Consider the following 16,603-nt stretch of genomic DNA (forward strand, 5'->3'; position numbering starts at 1 on the left):
TTGTAAAAATAATATAAAAATTGTTTGGTGAGAGATTTCAGTTATAGTATTGACAGAACGCAATAAAATGTAATAGAACGTAATACAATTGTAATATTGAAAAATAATATAAAAATAGTTTGGTGAGAGATTTCAGTTATAGTATTGACATAATGTAATAAAATGTAATAGAACGTAATAGAATTGTAATATTCAAAAATGATAAAAAATAGTTCGATGAGTGTTTACATTTATGGGCTTAACAAAACGTAATACAATTGTAATATTCGAAAATAATATAAAAATAGTTTGGTGAGAGATTACAATTACAATATTGACAGAACGCAATAAAATGTAATAGAACGTAATAGAATTGTAATCTTCAAAAATAATATAAAAATAGTTTGATGAGAGATTTCAGTTATAGTATTGACAGAGCGCAATAAAATATAATAGAACATAATAGAATTGTAATTTTCAAAAGTAATATAAAAATAGTTTGGTAAGAGATTTCAGTTATAGCATTGACAGAACACAATAAAATGTAATAGAACATAATATGATTTTAATCTTCAAAAATAATATAAAAATAGTTTGGTGAGAAATTTTAGTTATAGCATTGAAAGAACGCAATAAAATGTAATAGAAGGTAATAGAATTGTAATCTTCAAAAATAATATAAAAATAGTTTGGTGAGAGATTTCAGTTATAGCATTGACATAACGCAATAAAATGTAATAGAACGTAATAGAATTGTAATTTTTAAAAATAATATAAAAATAGTTTGGTGAGAGATTTCAGTTATAGTATTGATAGAACGTAATAAAATGTAATAGAAGGTAATAGAATTGTAATATTTGAAAATGATAAAAAAAATAGTTCGATGAGAGTTTATATTTATGGGCTTAACAAAACGTGATAGAATTGTAATCTTCAAAAATAATATAAAAATAATTTGATGAGAGATTTTAATTATAGTGCAATAAAATGTAATAAAATTATAATCTTTAAAAATAATATAAAAATAATTTGATGAGAAATTACATTTATGGCCTTTACAAGACGTAATAGATTTGTAATCTTTCAAAATAATATAAAAATGATATGATGTGAGATGACATTTATACCCTTGCTCCAGCGGAACAGAATTGTTATATGGAGAGATTGGCATAAAAAAAAAAGGTTCGCGTATGAACTGGCGCGATTCCTCACTCTCACACCATTTTTTCTTCTTCTTCTTCGTCTTCTTCTCCTTTGAAGGGCTCTAGGGCTTTTGATTTGGACTAGCTCCTAGTTTAGTAACTGTGGGAATGTCTACCGAGGGCTCGATGGACAGCGTCGACGAACGCACCTCCTCAAAGCGAAAGCTCGACAATTACGCCGGTGAGGATGATTTCTCATCGAACTTCGTCTCAGTTAGGTTGAGGAGAGATGAAAATGATGCTGTCAACACCACCTGCGCCTGTCCGACTGATCCGCCTCTTGTTGATTCGATGGTTTCTGATGCCTATTCAGGGCGCTGCGTTTCACCATCAGGTTCTCTTTACTCACTTCAATTCTTTGTTAGAATGCTCTCCGAAGGTAAGACCCTGGTTCTACGCGCCAATCCGAATGATACAATTAAAATGGTACTGGAGCGCATTCAAGAGATTACGAGAATTCCGGCAACAGAGCAGAGGTTGATTTATGGGGGCAGGCATCTCCAATTGGAGAAATCATTAGCTGAATGCTCCATTCAGAATGATGCCGGGCTTCATTTGGTGAGTCGGATGCGTAGCACAACTCACCCGCTAGCTTGGCGGGTGGTAAATGAGATGGTTTCGGCAGTTTGGCGGATGTCCCGGGGTGAACTTTCACCATCCTCGAAGTTTATTCAGTCAAGACTACTGAAATTCTTGAACTTGACTCCTACAGAGGACAAGGAAGAAGCTTTGGGGCACTTCGATACATTTTTAGCTTCTTCTGCCCCTGCAGCTTTGGTTATGCTCTACATGTCGCCGCACGAGGGTATCAAGGAGTGCGCCGAGCAATCAATTAGGCAATTTATTTGTGCTTTTACACCTGTCATGCCATATATGCTTTCACTTGGTGCACCCATATTGTTAGAATTTTGTAAGTTACTTAGCAGAGATTCTCATGATGACCCTCTATATATTTTCTGTAGAAGTAGTCTTGCTCTGATGATGGATGATATCAGTATCGGATGGGGCTCAAGAAATAGATTTAGCTATGACCATTTGATTGTAGTTCAAGATATTATCCCATTCATTACAGAACTTGCTGCTAGTATATCTAATGGTCTTTTGTTAAGTGTGAAGTCACCCACTAGCAATAAACTGTGTGCCTGTGATGTCCGTGATTTCAAGGCTTTCTTGCTGCCGATACGAACTGCAATCAGCGAGCAGATTGGGTTCCCTGCGCCTTTTTCTGAGAATGGTTATAACCTTCCTTGTTATGACGAAGAGATTAACTCCATTCACGATATTTATACTAATTTATTGGAAAAGATGGAACTCTGCCTCCAGAATGTGGAAGAGTGCTTGGCCATGAAACAGAAAAAGGAAGGTGAACTTCTTGATCAAGGATGGTCTCAATATCTTTCTATTTTGGAGGAATTAAATTGCATGTCTGAACTCTACCAGGATGCTGAGGCCCAATTTTGGTTAAAATTGAAGTGTAGAAAGGTTTCTATTTGTTACCTCATCACTAGATACGCCAAAAGAAGTGATTATTTTGAATGGATTTTGGAAAACAAAGATGTGACAGATTTTGAGTCAAGAAGGCATCTAGTGATGATGATGTTTCCTGAACTGAAGGATGACTCTGAAGATCTTTTGGAGATGCTCATTGATAGGTCAAAATTGTTAAATCAGTCATTTGAGTATATTGGACTAGTAGATCCTAATGCATTACGTGGCGGTTTATTTTTGGAGTTCAGGAATGAGGAAGCTACAGGGCCTGGTGTATTGAGAGAGTGGTTTTTATTGGTATGCCAAGAAATTTTTGATCCACAGAATGGTCTTTTCTTAGCTTGTCCACATGATCGCAGACGAGTTTTTCCTAATCCTGGTATGTGTTAGCTGTCTTTCAAGTATTTTTCATAAATTTTGCATTTAATTTGTTTGCTATAATTGGGAACTGGCAGCTCCTTTGATAAGAGAGATGAAAAGACAAGGATAACTTGATTGTTTGTTTTCCTGTCTTGATTGTTTTTCTTGTGAGAAGAGAACAGCTGAGCTAAAAGGATTCCTTTAGATTTGTTCTTCTTTACTTCTTTTGTTGTGAAACTGTCAATCATTTTTTTTAATCTTTTTCCCCTTGGGGATCCAAAGGGGGTTATTTAGAAAAAAGGTTGGTCCAAATGTTAAAACGGGTTACTTGCACATTGTTATTGGTTGAGTTGTTTATACCTTTGTCTTGTGTTCATTTTGACTACCCAAGCATACTAATGAGACCTTGTGTGAAATTCTTTTGTCACATCCTACTCATTTTGTTCTCTCATCTAGTGGATTAAACATTTTGGCTACCACTTTTTAGTCAATAATCCTGATTTTTCCATTTGCAATTCACCCATCTTATATTGTAATGCAACACTAACTTTCACCACAAGCTTCTTGCTGAATTACTCCTTAAATTTCTAATCAAATGGGGACAAAAATATTTAAACAACCCAATCCTACATTGGTTAGGAATAGAGATAGGGATAGGGGACCTGATCTTAATCTAGTAGTTTCTTACAAATAGGCTCCTCCTTCCAATGTTGTAATGTATGTGACAATTCAGTAATCAGAGCTATATGAGAGAGATTGTAACCAAGTTATTTAAGTGGCTTGAGTTGAGACATGAGAGAGGGCTTGCATTTTTCTTTCAAAAGTTGTTTTTATGTTGATCAATATATTATCTTTTTTTTAGCCATCATGGATGTAAGTCTATTGAGAGACCATCCTATGCTAAATCTTTGTGTCCTCTTTTTCCATTTTTTTGCCCTCTTTCGTTTTTGGAAACATCTAAATTTATCAGATTGTTGTATCTATGATGATTAGCAAATTATCCCTTTTCCAGATCATGGATGCAGGTGCATTGAGAGACTGAACATTAAATTTTTGCATCATCTTTTTTCCATTTTTTTTTTGCCCTCTTTGGTTTTGAAAAATCTGAATGCCTTAGATGTTTCCTTAAGAAATACACTTATGCCTTTTTCTACTATAATCATCAATGAAAAGAAGAAAATATTTATTCTTACCCAAAAATCAAGGAGTAATTGGGCCACAAACATCCTTCACAAATTTGATTGGGTTAATTGGGGTGATTGAAGACTTCTTACCATGTGTTTGTTGGCCATCATTTTTAGTCCTTGAAATAATGCATGCGCAAATCTTAAAACAAGCTGCCAAACCCAAGCATAGTTTTTATTAAAATAACATTATTTTTTTGTTCTTTACAAAATTATCATTGGATTTGAGATTTTAAGGGTACTATCAAATCATTGTTGTTAAAATCCTGATTTTACTTGTACGATTTTTCTATTTTACGCTTCAGAGATCTCCAAACGATTCAAATCCCATGTAAAATCTTATTTGGGGTAAAATCCTATAAAATCCCGATTTTAGGTGTACTATTTTACGATTTTACGCTTCAGAGATCCCCAAACGATTTTACGCTTCAAGTATAAATTGCAACTTAAATCTAATGGAGAATATTGGAATCATCTTCTAAAGAATTTTAAGCTATCTTTTGCCTCTAAATTGCCTATACCAACATGTTAGTTTTGAATTATATTTTGAAAGCATCATCTTTTGAGTTATAATAAGGAATAATTAGATTATTAAATGATATTAATTTATTTTTTATAAAATTATGTTATTATAAACATATATTTATAAAAATTAAAGGGTATTTTTGATTGTCTTTAAAATCTTACGGTTTTACGACTCGATTTTATAAACCCTTTTTCGATCCCACTTAAAATCCCGATTTTAACTACCTTGATCAAATGTCATCTGAGCCTGGGCCAATATGGATCAACTTCACTTTGCCAACGCTTAGCAAAAGAGTCCTAAGATTGCTAACTACCAAGGCTTAGGCAAATTGTTAAAAAGTTCCCTTCACAAGCAGGTTAAACATGTGTAAGCATTCAAATCAAGTTGGTTATAAAATAGTTCTTTTACAGTATTTGACACCATGAATGAGTTGAAGATGAAAAAGTCTCGGTTGGAAGCTATTTCCTCGGAAAAAAAATTAGTTGTCTTTGCTACCCTTTAATCTTTGCTTGGTTGAGTTTCCAACTTTGGTTGATGCCCCCATAGATGTCTTCCCTGACACCCAGCACCAATGTGGTTTATGTTTAGAAAACCCGCCAGCCTAACTGGTAGGTTTCTATTGCCTAGGCAGTTAGCAAAAGTGTTGGTCTAGACTCGCCAGTTAGACTGGCGGGTTTCTCTTGGTTGAGGCTCATATGCAATCCTATCCTACTTTCTAAAAATCCCAAATCCGATGCGAGTTTGTAATAAATAAATAAATAAATAATGCTAATTTAATAAAAAATTCAAATTTTATGATTTTTTTTTCTTTTTTAGTCATTAGTACTTTTGGGTAGGGGTGTGGTATGGTTTGGAAGTAGAAACCAAACCATAAAATTATGTTTTGATTTGGTTCAAACTGAGGTTTAAATAATATAAAAATTATATTAATTAATGAAAAAAGTGAACAACAATTCAAAATCAAGAGGACAACAAATTGCCACCAAAGTTATCATAAAAAAGATGAATTCAAATGGATAATTTTCCATGCATTTGGAGATTCAAAATTAAGGGGTAGTCCCTACAACAAATTTATGGTTGAGAGCAATAGTTGAGTTGTTTACTTTAGGATTTAATCATTTAAATAGATTATCTTTTATATAAATTTTTGTGAGAAGTTAAAATAAAAAATTATGTGTTTATTTCTATAAAATTTGTTTAAAAATTAATCAGAAACTATTTTTCTCAAAATTTTCAAAGCAAATTATTTTTCTAGAAAACCTTAAACCAAATGAAACCAAAACAATTTGGGCCAAACTTTGTGCAACCCTACTTTTGACAAGCAAATTCTCCTTTTCATCTTTTGTGGAAGGAGTGACATTTTGTACAACAATAACTATACCCGGTTTACAAAAGTTGACTCGAACTCAAAATGTTGCTTTACATATCGGGAAATTGGGAAACATAATAAACATTGGACATAAATTGTTGGTTTCTATCCTTTAGAATTAGACAAATAAGGGTATTACCTTTTTCTCTTATTGGAACATTCAATAAGTCTCCAGAACTGACATGGCTGCCCAGTCTTTCATTTGACTCCACATGCATTTTTTTGTTCCCACATATATGGTTGCTAGCATTGTATCTTCATTTCTCTCATTCCTGTAGGCTAATATAGTAGCACATTTGATTATCTCAACCAAATTAGCCTTCTTATCAACTTCGGTAGTACAGTCTTTAGATTCCCATGATTAAAGGTGCTTTTTATGACTAGAATAACATTCAACTTGAAACTTATTATACCTTATTTGCAAGGGCTTTGAATTTCATTTTACATAAACACACCTGCAACAAAAGTAAGTCTTGTAGGCCACCTATCCAAATGGGAGCCATGCCATACTTGGTGTTAAGGACTCTCCTCCCAAATCTATTACTCTTGCATGCAAATCTCTGCAGATGTCTTACCAAGGAGGGCCATATTGAAAGTCCTCAAGCTCCTAAGGATTTTTAACAGATTTTATGATGGACTTGTGATTGTAGATTAGTATATTAAATAGGATTGGTTTCAAAGGTTGTCTTAGAACTTTTATCAAATCCATATATATGATGGCTTGTTGATGTATTATGAAATTATGATTGTATTAACGGATTAAAAAAAATTAAAATTTACAATACCTTTGAGCTATGACTCTCCTATCCTCCTCCCTTGCTGCTTCGTCTTCTCTACCTTTCTCCTCCTCCTCCTCCCCCCTCCCCCTCCCCCCTTCTCCTCCAGTTCTCTTTGCAATTTCTCCAACCTTGCCAGTGCATTAGGAATTGTGAATAAAGATGGAAACGCTAGAAGTGCCCTTAGCAAGTGTGATTCTCACACCTATAGATAGATAATTATGTCTCTTTCATGGGGCTGGTCTCAACTCTAGACTCACACCACTCAATCATCTCATCCGCACCACCTTAATATTTGAAAGGGAACCTAAAGGCATCCCTAAGTATGTAGTTTGTAACTGTAAGGTACTGACTTTGCAACCTAATGAATCAGCTAGAAGAACACTATTGCTAACTTCCCCCGACAAAATGATCTTACTCTTAAGAGAACAATTTTTAGCCTAGACATTGCCTTTAAGCTGCGTCATCGTTTTGCCATGTCTTCTCTGTAAGATGTTTTGGATTTTTTTTTTTTGTTTCTTTTCAAAAGTTTCTTCTTGGCTGTCCATGTCACCAGGTCCATTCTTTTGAGCTTGTAGATCATATTAAAACAACCTTTTTATCTATCAAGGAAAACTGAGTGATTAGTTCTTTGGGCAATGTTAGCTACTGATAGTTCTGTCCATTGTGTTATTTGCAGCATCCAAGGTGAAGCCCATGCACCTTGAATACTTTAGCTTCTGTGGCAGGTTAATTGGCCTAGCCTTGATGCATAAGGTGCAGGTTGGCATTATACTTGATCGTGTGTTTTTCTTGCAATTGGCTGGGAAGCATGTTACCTTGGAAGATACTCGGGATACAGATCCATTTCTGTACAACAGTTGCATGAAAATTCTGGAGATGGATCCAGAGATGTTAGATTCAGATGCTCTAGGTCTAACATTTGTTTGGGAAGTAGAAGAGCTAGGATCCAGGACAATTGTGGAGCTTCGTCCTGGTGGGGAAAACATTGCTGTGTGTAGTAGGAACAGGCAGGAGTATGTTGATCTTGTTATTCAACATTGTTTTGTCACGTCTGTCAGTAAGCAGGTAGCCTACTTTTCTCGAGGGTTTGCTGATATTCTTTGCAACTCAAACCAGCGAAAAATGTTTTTTGAGTATTTAGAGCTTGAAGATCTTGACTGGATGCTGCGTGGGAGGGGGAGTGCTATTTCAATCAATGATTGGAAGGCACACACCGATTATAATGGCTACGAAGAAACTGATCCACAGATACGCTGGTTCTGGAAGGTACATGCCTGCTTCTGCATGATTTGGGTTTTACTTAAATCTGCAATGTCTGTCTTTGAAAGCATGCATATTCGTATATACGTAATTCCCTTTTCTTTTGATTTGATTTATTCCTATGGCATATATTATATATATATATATGATTGGCAGAAATTACATTAATTGGTTTCTTCATGCACACCAGTTGCTAGAGTAATATGACTAATCAAATCTGTTTGTGAAAACATTTTGCAGATTGTTGCAGGAATGTCGGGAGAGGAGAGAAAGATCCTACTCTTTTTCTGGACGTCGGTGAAATATCTACCGGCAGAGGGGTTCCGTGGCTTGGATAGTCGGCTGGCCATCTACAAGTCTCTGGAGTCTTACGACCACCTCCCCTCGTCTCACACATGCTTCTACCGCTTGTCTTTGCCAGCATATCCATCTATGGCTGTCATGAAGGCTCGCCTTCGCACGATCACCCAGGAGTGTGTTAACGGGGGCTTTGGTACTGGGTAAATATTATCATCTGGTGCTGCCTTCTTGTACAGATTACCCCCCCCCCTCCCGAGGGGGGGGTGTTGTGGCGCCGGCTGTGTTTGATCCTTTTCCAAGACTGAATTAACATTCGCAAACCGGCTTATTGTCTGTCACCCAGAACTCTGAATTTTTTTATTCAAAGTCCTAAGAGTTATTATCATGGCTCCTTTTATTCCCTAGCTAGAGACCTCATTGCTCAAGGAATCCCTTCGAGCTCGAAACCACTTTTGGATTAAAATGCCCAAAAAGGATACCCTCAGCCCAACGTCAATAAGACCTGGGCCGGGCCCAACTTAATTACCAATCATTCCAAGAGGAGAGGAGAATATTCAATAATATTTTATCTGGTATATGAATTGTAACTAACTATTATACATGATATAATGACGGTATATATATTTTTGATAGATTTAAGGATAAAAACAGAAAATATGTGGATTCGCAATGTGGCTACATAGCAATGGCAAAGCATTTGATTATCTTTTTCAAGTTCCATGTAGTAAAACATACATCAACGGTGAGGCGTCCCTTGGTCAGATGAATCCATTTAAATATTCAAAGTAGATATAGTATTTATAATTTAGTTATACATACGATTAAGTTCAAACTTAATACTTTAGTTATAAGTAGCAACTATTTTTGTCATCACCAAGTTTGTCACATCACTCAGTCACAAACAAACCAGCTTCAAGGAACAAGTGTGACAACTATACGAGACATAAAATGACTAAATATCTTAGGGCTCTAGTATATATTTGGTAAACATGTTCTTAAACCAGTCATGAAAAGCTTGCTTTGAGATGATATTCTATGGTGATTGCAGGTTTTTCAAGTTTTGTCTCTTACTAAGTCCCAATGGGCACCCTCTATATTTCAGCAACAATTCATGCAGCAGCCTCTGCCTACAAGGCAAACGGGGAGTGAAACAAAATGAAGCAATTAATTCATTCAGAATAGAATTTTGTATTTGCATGGGCTTTTTTGTTTGATCATCTATGCATTCCAGGGAGGTTAGGCAATTCATTTGCATGGGAAAATATTAGAGAAGATTGAGCAACAAAACCTACATCACGCTCCTGGCATACTTACAAGACAACTCTTGCCGCTAGCCCCGGCTGCTACTTTTTTTTTTTTTGAATTCTACACATAGATAGACAACTTGAGCACCATCATAACATCTAACCATGTTAATAACAAGCTAAAGAAGTTAAACCCAAAAGAAAAAAGATATCGACATGTTCATCAGCTACCCGTCACCAACAGCTCGTCGAAGGCAGTATCCACCCTTACCTGGGGGGAACACAAACAAACAGCGAGTTATTCAACAATCAATAAGCCCAAAGACCTAAGCGAAACCATCTTCTTATGTTATTTAAGGTTATCTTGTGGCAAGCGCATGATCGACATGAATAAGTTGGGGGCACAGTTGTTGTAACTACCAAAATCCCAAACGATTGATGATCAGAGATGGACTTAAATGGATAAAGAAAACAAAACAAATTCAGAGTTGGGCTTCCTTCAGTCAGGCTAGAGCAAGAATTTATTACAAAGGCCTCTAGGATATTAAGGTCACGAAATATGAGACATCAACGATGGTTACGCCAAAAAAAATCTTGGTCCTACTGTGATTATATTCTTACAGGTCTGCCTTTATGGCAGTCCAAAGAAATCATAGCAACAGCAAACAAGAAAGGGGAAACCATCTGAGCACCTGCAATTTTGGTTAGACTGATGAAAATGTGTTTCATATATTTCTCCAGCTTAGTAGCTCTCACAAAAATGAAACTACAATTTGATACACATATTGGTTATCTATTGCCAAGTCAGTTTTAGTCTTAAACTCACTGATTCAGGCGACCAGAAAGCATCATTGCTTGAATAGATGATGGCGAGCCAACATCTCTGGTATGCCAACTGCAGAAATGCTTTCGCATCCAAAAAGCTCCTGAAGCTTTGAATCGCATACTATTGCTATTGAGTTCATAGGATCCTACAAGATGCATAGAAAGCCATCAGAACAACAATATAGATCTTTCACGTGGTTGGCAATTGGAAAAATGACAAACTACCACCAAAGGAAATATAAACACATCAAAGTATCACTTCACTGCAAGTACTGAGATTATTGTAAATACAAATTATTCCAGAGAGAAATAACATATCACAACAGATCACAGAGGCAAAGCCATTTCTCGATTGAGAGATCATTACATATGGGCAATCAGTTCTCCTCTTGATAGCAAAACACAAGGATCTATGCATAACTAACTTAAAAAAATTTACAGCCACAACTGATAGACGCATGTGATTAGTATCCAGAAGAAAAACAGAATAAATTTCCTGCAAGAAACTGGAACAAAGAATAGCAATATGGCATAACTCAGCTGCATACATCAACTTTATTTAAGAGAGCAGGAGAAGTACAGCTCAATAAGTTCACCCTAGTGATGATGTCATGCAATTAAGAAGAGAAAAGCAATTACTCAGCAGGCATGAGAGAAAAGATCAAAAGAAATATATACAATTCTCTTTTCTTTTGCAAAATATAAATTTGACCATAATATTATCAGAAGGAACCAGACAAATCATCAGTGTCTGATCATATGCAGCAGACAATGTCTTATCACTAAACATCACAGAATTCACACAGATACACCAACTTGGCTGTCTACCTCCAATTGGTTAACCTTTATGTACTCCCAAACACGTTTGAGGACTTCTGACTGGGGCATCTCCCTTTCTCCAGTACCAAAAAATTTGGCAAGCGCTTCAGATATTATAACAGGTGGTGGACCAGGTTCAGCATTTTCATTTGCTGACTCAACTTCCACCTTTTGTCTTTTAGCTTGAGCAGATGCTTCTGCAAATAACAAAGGGTAAAAGAAAAAAAAAAAAAAGCACATCACTTGGGCAAAATCATTTTGAGACAAAAAGCTTGCAAGTTGATATCATGTTTCGCTTACATACTTGTAGGTCCGAGTGGAATAATATGTTTGGCAAGCAGTTTATTCATCTTGAACATATCAGTGCTGTCTGTCTCAAATACTACACGCAATGCATCATCGCATATTATCTTCCTCTTGTTACTTGGATCCTGTAGGTTGTTTTTCCTAATATATGCCCACAGCTGCTTCACAATCTGAACCAAGAGAAATAGGGTATCAATAGCCCCATGTAATAGGGGCAGCTTAAAACAACAGATAGAACTATACACAAGAAATGACCCTAGAAAAAAAGTAAAAAGAGAATGCTTGGTCCCAGAGTCAGAACCTCGGTTCTTGAAAGGGCTGGCTCTCCAACAATAGCCTGAAGCTCAGGTGAAACACCACAAACCTTGTTTAGACCTCCTGGTCCTCCTCTTCTTTTGGTTTTAGCTGGGGCACTGGATTCAATGTTTAATTCACAAACAAACATTAGGCTTGCAAGATAGCAAAGGAAAGTGGTTGTTGTTGGAGGGTTATAAAAAGAACTATGAAATTATAGACTAAAAGCCAACAGGTCTAGTCATTACACATTTTACTAAATAAGAGAGACATTATATTGATTTGACATTTGAAATTGCAAAACAATATCATTGGCCAGAAACGCCCAACAAAAGCAAGTAAGTTTAAGAAGAGAAATTGATTTATGCATCATACTCACATCTCCATTCAGAACAGTATATGTGTATGCACTGAATTAGCAGTTACAGGAAATGCATACCTAATTACCGATGTTAGAAGGCATGCAATAAGAAATATTAAAAGCTGTTGCATACTGGTGAGCTCCCCAAAGTGGGAAAAAAAAACTAAACATGTCAATGCATTACAATAGCAAGTGCAAATAATGTGGGAGTTACCATGACGTCAGGCCCAATGTTTTATGCTATCTTGTAGATAAAGCATAAAATATTTGCATAGATAAATGCTAACACAGTAGCTTTTAGAAGGACCCCTTAAATTAACATGAATGGTTTCAAAAATGTCAGTTGGAACAAAAAATTATGGGTTTTAGCTAGAATATTTTTCATGGCTAAACAAAAAGGAAAAAGAAGGAAAAGAATATACATACTAATTTCCATGAAAATGATGACATGGGGGTGCTTTGACGGCATACATGGGTTAATAGAGCACATCACCCTGATAAGATAGCCACAAGGCTACAGGAAAATAGGAACTATTTTGTTTTATATGTCACGTTTGGTGATCAAGATACTTGAGAAAATGGTAAGATACAATTGGTTAAAGAATGTTCTCAGAAAGTTGAGATGAATAAACAAGAAGATAAAGATGGAGTAAAAAAGAGCAAGCATGTAACTAAGGAAAGGCATAGCTTGAAATAAGGATGAGATGACACAAACAATGGATTGTTTGGGCTGGTACCCACAAAATTCTATGCATTAGGTCCGTCTATGAACCACAAGGGGAATGATATTGTTCAGGTTGATGGTGTTGCAAGGACAAAATACCACCACCACCATCAACACCACCAAGTCTCAATACCACTATGTCGTGTCAGTTAGCTAGAACAAGTCAGGTTGTCTAGTTGTATGGTAATGCAGCATCTGCTTTCAATTCATCTCTAATGAATAATTCATCATTCACTGCAGCAGAGGCAGTTTAATGAAGAACCAGGAGGCTACCTACTGATACCACATGTCACAGGACCTAATCATTACGTAAGTGGGAGCCTTATACATTGAATAATAGCCCCTTAACTTCGGTAACAATAAATTTTAGCTGCTACAGGAAAGGGAAAAGTGCGTGTACAAAGATATTGAGACAAAGACACGCCCGTTCAGGTCTTGACAAGAAGTATAACTCCAAGACCTTAAAATCCTCATTACTTGAGACAGGTAGGCCAAATGAACTCATCCTCACCCTGAGACTAAGTCAAGCCTTACCTCATACTCATAGGACATGTTTTTCAACAAGACCTTGTCACATGATCTTTTTTGCCCATTTCTTTTCCAGCAAGAGCATCAAATTAAAAAAAGTCACTGCAAAATGATGCCTACATGGCTTGCAAGTCAAATAACATTAAGACAACTTTCAGTTATACCACATATTTCCAACTCAAGTAAATTACAAACTACATACTGAAGTAGGCAGGTTAAAGTCGGGGCGCTTTGGCAGGTGAAGCTGCTAGTTTTGGGGAAATACAGTCTAGTTGATAGATGAACGAGTAATGAACATCCCTTATCCAACAGAAAGCAAATCAAAGGCTAACGTGGAAATAAACAAGGGTTTGAAAAATTTTAAATCTTCCTGAAAGTAACCAATGAGAATTTCAGGGAACATTTTCGTTACATTTTGCTTTCATCTCCAATAGGAAGATGAAACCAAACCCTAGCTCAAAAGTCCCCAAATTTCACCATCAGAGACACAAAACCAGTTCAATTGCACACAGTAATTCCAAAATTAGGGCTAAAACAACCACCGTCACCACATTTAAAGAAGCGAAAGCCGAATAACACATAAACAAACCTTTCCTTGGGAACCGAGGAGGAATTAGCAGGCGCATTCTGAACATTTGGCTCCCTTTTTGCTAGAAGGGGCGGCTGAGGGTTGCGGAAGGAGAGCTCCTCGGAGGCGCGGTAAAGGTGGTGGTGATGCTGCTGCTGCTGCTGCTGCTGGTGGAGGGCGAAATGGGGAGGGAATTGGGGGTGGTAGGGAAGGGCAAAATGGTCTTTAGGCGGCGGCGGCGGTTGCGGCTGCGGATGCGGATGCGAACGGAGGAGAAAGTTGATCTGGTCCCTGACGAAGGTGGCCTTGTGGGAGAGGTCTAACCCTAGCTTCGCTTCGAGCTGCTGCAAGACGCCGTTAAGGGTTGTGACGGCGTTAGGGTCCGATTGACGGAGCACAGTCTCCACTCCCTTGGCTATCTCCTGGTCCGACACCATCGCTCTCTGGTTTTCCCCTTCACATATATATATATACGATACGTATATACAAAACCCAACCGAATAAACGGACTCTCAAACGGTTCGCTCTCTGCTCTGCTCTCTCCCCCCTTCTCTCTCTCTCTCTCTCTCTCTCTCTATTCCCGTCTCTCTGTCTGTTCTCTATCTGTCTCTCTCTATCTATATTCTGCGGAAATGACGGAAATGCCATTGATCTAGAACGAAGAGACGGTTTTGCCCTTTTCGTTATCTAACACGTACCGGCGTTAGGGAGGGGGCAAGTTGCGAAATCTGTAAAAATTGGAGGGCAAAGGTGAAATAGTGAAAAAAAGTGTGTGTTGCTTCTTGAGGTCGCGTCTTATTGGCATGGCAGAATGGAGATGCTTAACCCAGTCGCCACCATTCTTTCCAACAACTGCTTCAAACCCCCCAAAAAGGATGTTATTTAAACAAGTGTGATGTGAACTTTAAGCAATAACAAAGTCCAAACAGAGAATTCCAGCAAAATCGTCCAATTTGCTCGGCCTCAGGCCCATCACAAGGCTCAAAACTAGGCCTGTAAATGGATGGGCTTCAAATATTATCAGGCCCAAACTGTTTAACAACTTAAACAATATTTTGTTTCCAATATCATGCTGGGCTTTGTTGACAGCGTGAATGATTGTCATGATCCCATCCATTAATAGTTTATAGGCTAGTTTTTTTTTTTTTTTTTTTCCTTTTATAGAAAAAATTTTAGGTATGTTACTTGGAATTTTTATATTTTGTATCTTGGGAACACAATTAGATGGTATTGAGTATTTATAACATAATTTTTTAGATTCTAAATATTTTGATTAGGACAAGATAGATATATGTTTGTGGACACATGGCCTATCATAGGAGTGTTTAGATTTTAAATGAAAAAAAAAAACTTAATAAATACACCTTATCAAACTAAATTATTTTTATTACACCCAATAATAGGTGTTAAAAAAAATTCTATTATTTAATATAATATATTAAGGTAGTGTTTGTTAATCAAGATATAAATTGAAAAATGTGAGATATGAAAAATATTTTAGGTAAAAATGTTTTCTATTATATTTGTTAAATTTATCTGGTGACTCTTGGAAAAGAAATCATGTGATTTCTTATTTGAGATTTTTTAAATAAATTTGTCTGAATTTATACCTTCTCCCTCTAGATAAATTTATGTTGAACCTTACAAATAAAAAAAAAAAATAACGCATATGTCATTTAGTGTATTCTAAAAAATTTAACAAATAATTTAATAAAAATTTTAGAATACTTCGCATACTTATCTTGACTACTATTCCATATTTTAGTCCATAAAACATTCTAACTTTATTTTTATACAACTTTATTTTACTTATTTTAACAAATGATATCTAAGGTTCTCAAGTATTGGAAAAAATTAAGATTTTTTGTCACTCCATTTGAAACCAACAAATAGAGATCATTGTTAAACCAGCCTTGAATCAAGATTGGTACCCATGCCCAACAATTTTGCAATGGAATGGGCTTTAGTATAATACCGTATTTTGGCATAAGGTTGCCACATAATTTAAGAGAGATTAAAATATCAAAAATTAGCTTGATAGTAAAAATAAATTGCCAAATAGACTATAGGGAGTACCCTAGAGCTTAAATGTCTAAAGAAAAAGGTATGTCAGCAACGAGCATCTCGAGACGAGATTTATGACACCAAAAGAAATCAAATCGGAGACAACTTTTAGTACAGCTATGATTCAGCCTGAAAAATTGAATGATTGTAAGAGACTTCCAAAAAGTCAACGGAACTCTGAAGAGGCTCTGGTTTTAAGTAAAGATTAACCCTGAAGTGGTTTCAGGATGAAATAAAGATCTTGTGAGAACACTGGAGTAAAAACGTACTTATTGAGTAAGCTTGAATTTATTAATCTTGAATTTCAAGTATGTTGATGATTATTAATTCGATATTTGAGGATTATGCAAAGTCTAAAATAGGGTTATAAAGTTAATTATGATGAGTAATGAGGTGAGGTGATGTGTTAGGTGTGGGGAAAAG

At 36.2% G+C, this 16,603-nt stretch overlaps 2 protein-coding genes across 3 annotated transcripts; one reads left to right on the forward strand and one right to left on the reverse strand.

The window, feature by feature from the left end:
- Nucleotides 1-1,170: 1,170 nt before the first annotated feature.
- On the forward strand, nucleotides 1,171-8,832 carry LOC127795051 (E3 ubiquitin-protein ligase UPL5-like). Its single transcript, XM_052326479.1, has 3 exons — nucleotides 1,171-3,048; nucleotides 7,564-8,153; nucleotides 8,388-8,832. Exons 1-3 carry the CDS (start codon nucleotides 1,290-1,292, stop codon nucleotides 8,649-8,651), a joined length of 2,613 nt encoding a protein of 870 aa, XP_052182439.1. The 5' UTR covers nucleotides 1,171-1,289; the 3' UTR covers nucleotides 8,652-8,832.
- Nucleotides 8,833-9,615: 783 nt separating this feature from the next.
- Nucleotides 9,616-14,722, reverse strand: LOC127795052 (uncharacterized). 2 transcript variants are annotated; one of them, XM_052326481.1, is made up of 6 exons: nucleotides 14,138-14,722; nucleotides 11,943-12,054; nucleotides 11,640-11,811; nucleotides 11,360-11,532; nucleotides 10,518-10,662; nucleotides 9,616-9,962 (listed from the first exon to the last, which is right to left on the reverse strand). In XM_052326481.1, the coding sequence occupies exons 1-5, from the start codon at nucleotides 14,551-14,553 to the stop codon at nucleotides 10,540-10,542; spliced, it is 996 nt and encodes a 331-aa protein (XP_052182441.1). In that variant the 5' UTR covers nucleotides 14,554-14,722; the 3' UTR covers nucleotides 9,616-9,962; nucleotides 10,518-10,539. The 2 variants fall into 2 exon arrangements, with proteins under 2 accessions (XP_052182441.1, XP_052182440.1); XM_052326480.1 differs by having other exon boundaries at nucleotides 11,345-11,532; nucleotides 14,138-14,721.
- Between the last annotated feature and the right edge of the window lie 1,881 nt (nucleotides 14,723-16,603).

Source organism: Diospyros lotus, chromosome 2 (genome assembly GCF_014633365.1).
Source record: "Diospyros lotus cultivar Yz01 chromosome 2, ASM1463336v1, whole genome shotgun sequence".
Lineage (NCBI taxonomy): Eukaryota > Viridiplantae > Streptophyta > Magnoliopsida > Ericales > Ebenaceae > Diospyros > Diospyros lotus.

Coding starts and splice junctions, on each gene's coding strand:
- LOC127795051 (XM_052326479.1), top strand. CDS start 1,290: ATGTCTACCGAGGGCTCGATGGACAGCGTCGACGAACGCACCTCCTCA. Junction 3,049..7,563: donor ACGAGTTTTTCCTAATCCTG/GTATGTGTTAGC, acceptor TGTTATTTGCAG/CATCCAAGGTGAAGCCCATG. Junction 8,154..8,387: donor AGATACGCTGGTTCTGGAAG/GTACATGCCTGC, acceptor AACATTTTGCAG/ATTGTTGCAGGAATGTCGGG.
- LOC127795052 (XM_052326480.1), bottom strand. CDS start 14,553: ATGGTGTCGGACCAGGAGATAGCCAAGGGAGTGGAGACTGTGCTCCGT. Junction 11,812..11,942: donor CAGCCCTTTCAAGAACCGAG/GTTCTGACTCTG, acceptor CTCTTGGTTCAG/ATTGTGAAGCAGCTGTGGGC. Junction 11,533..11,639: donor TATTCCACTCGGACCTACAA/GTATGTAAGCGA, acceptor TGTTATTTGCAG/AAGCATCTGCTCAAGCTAAA.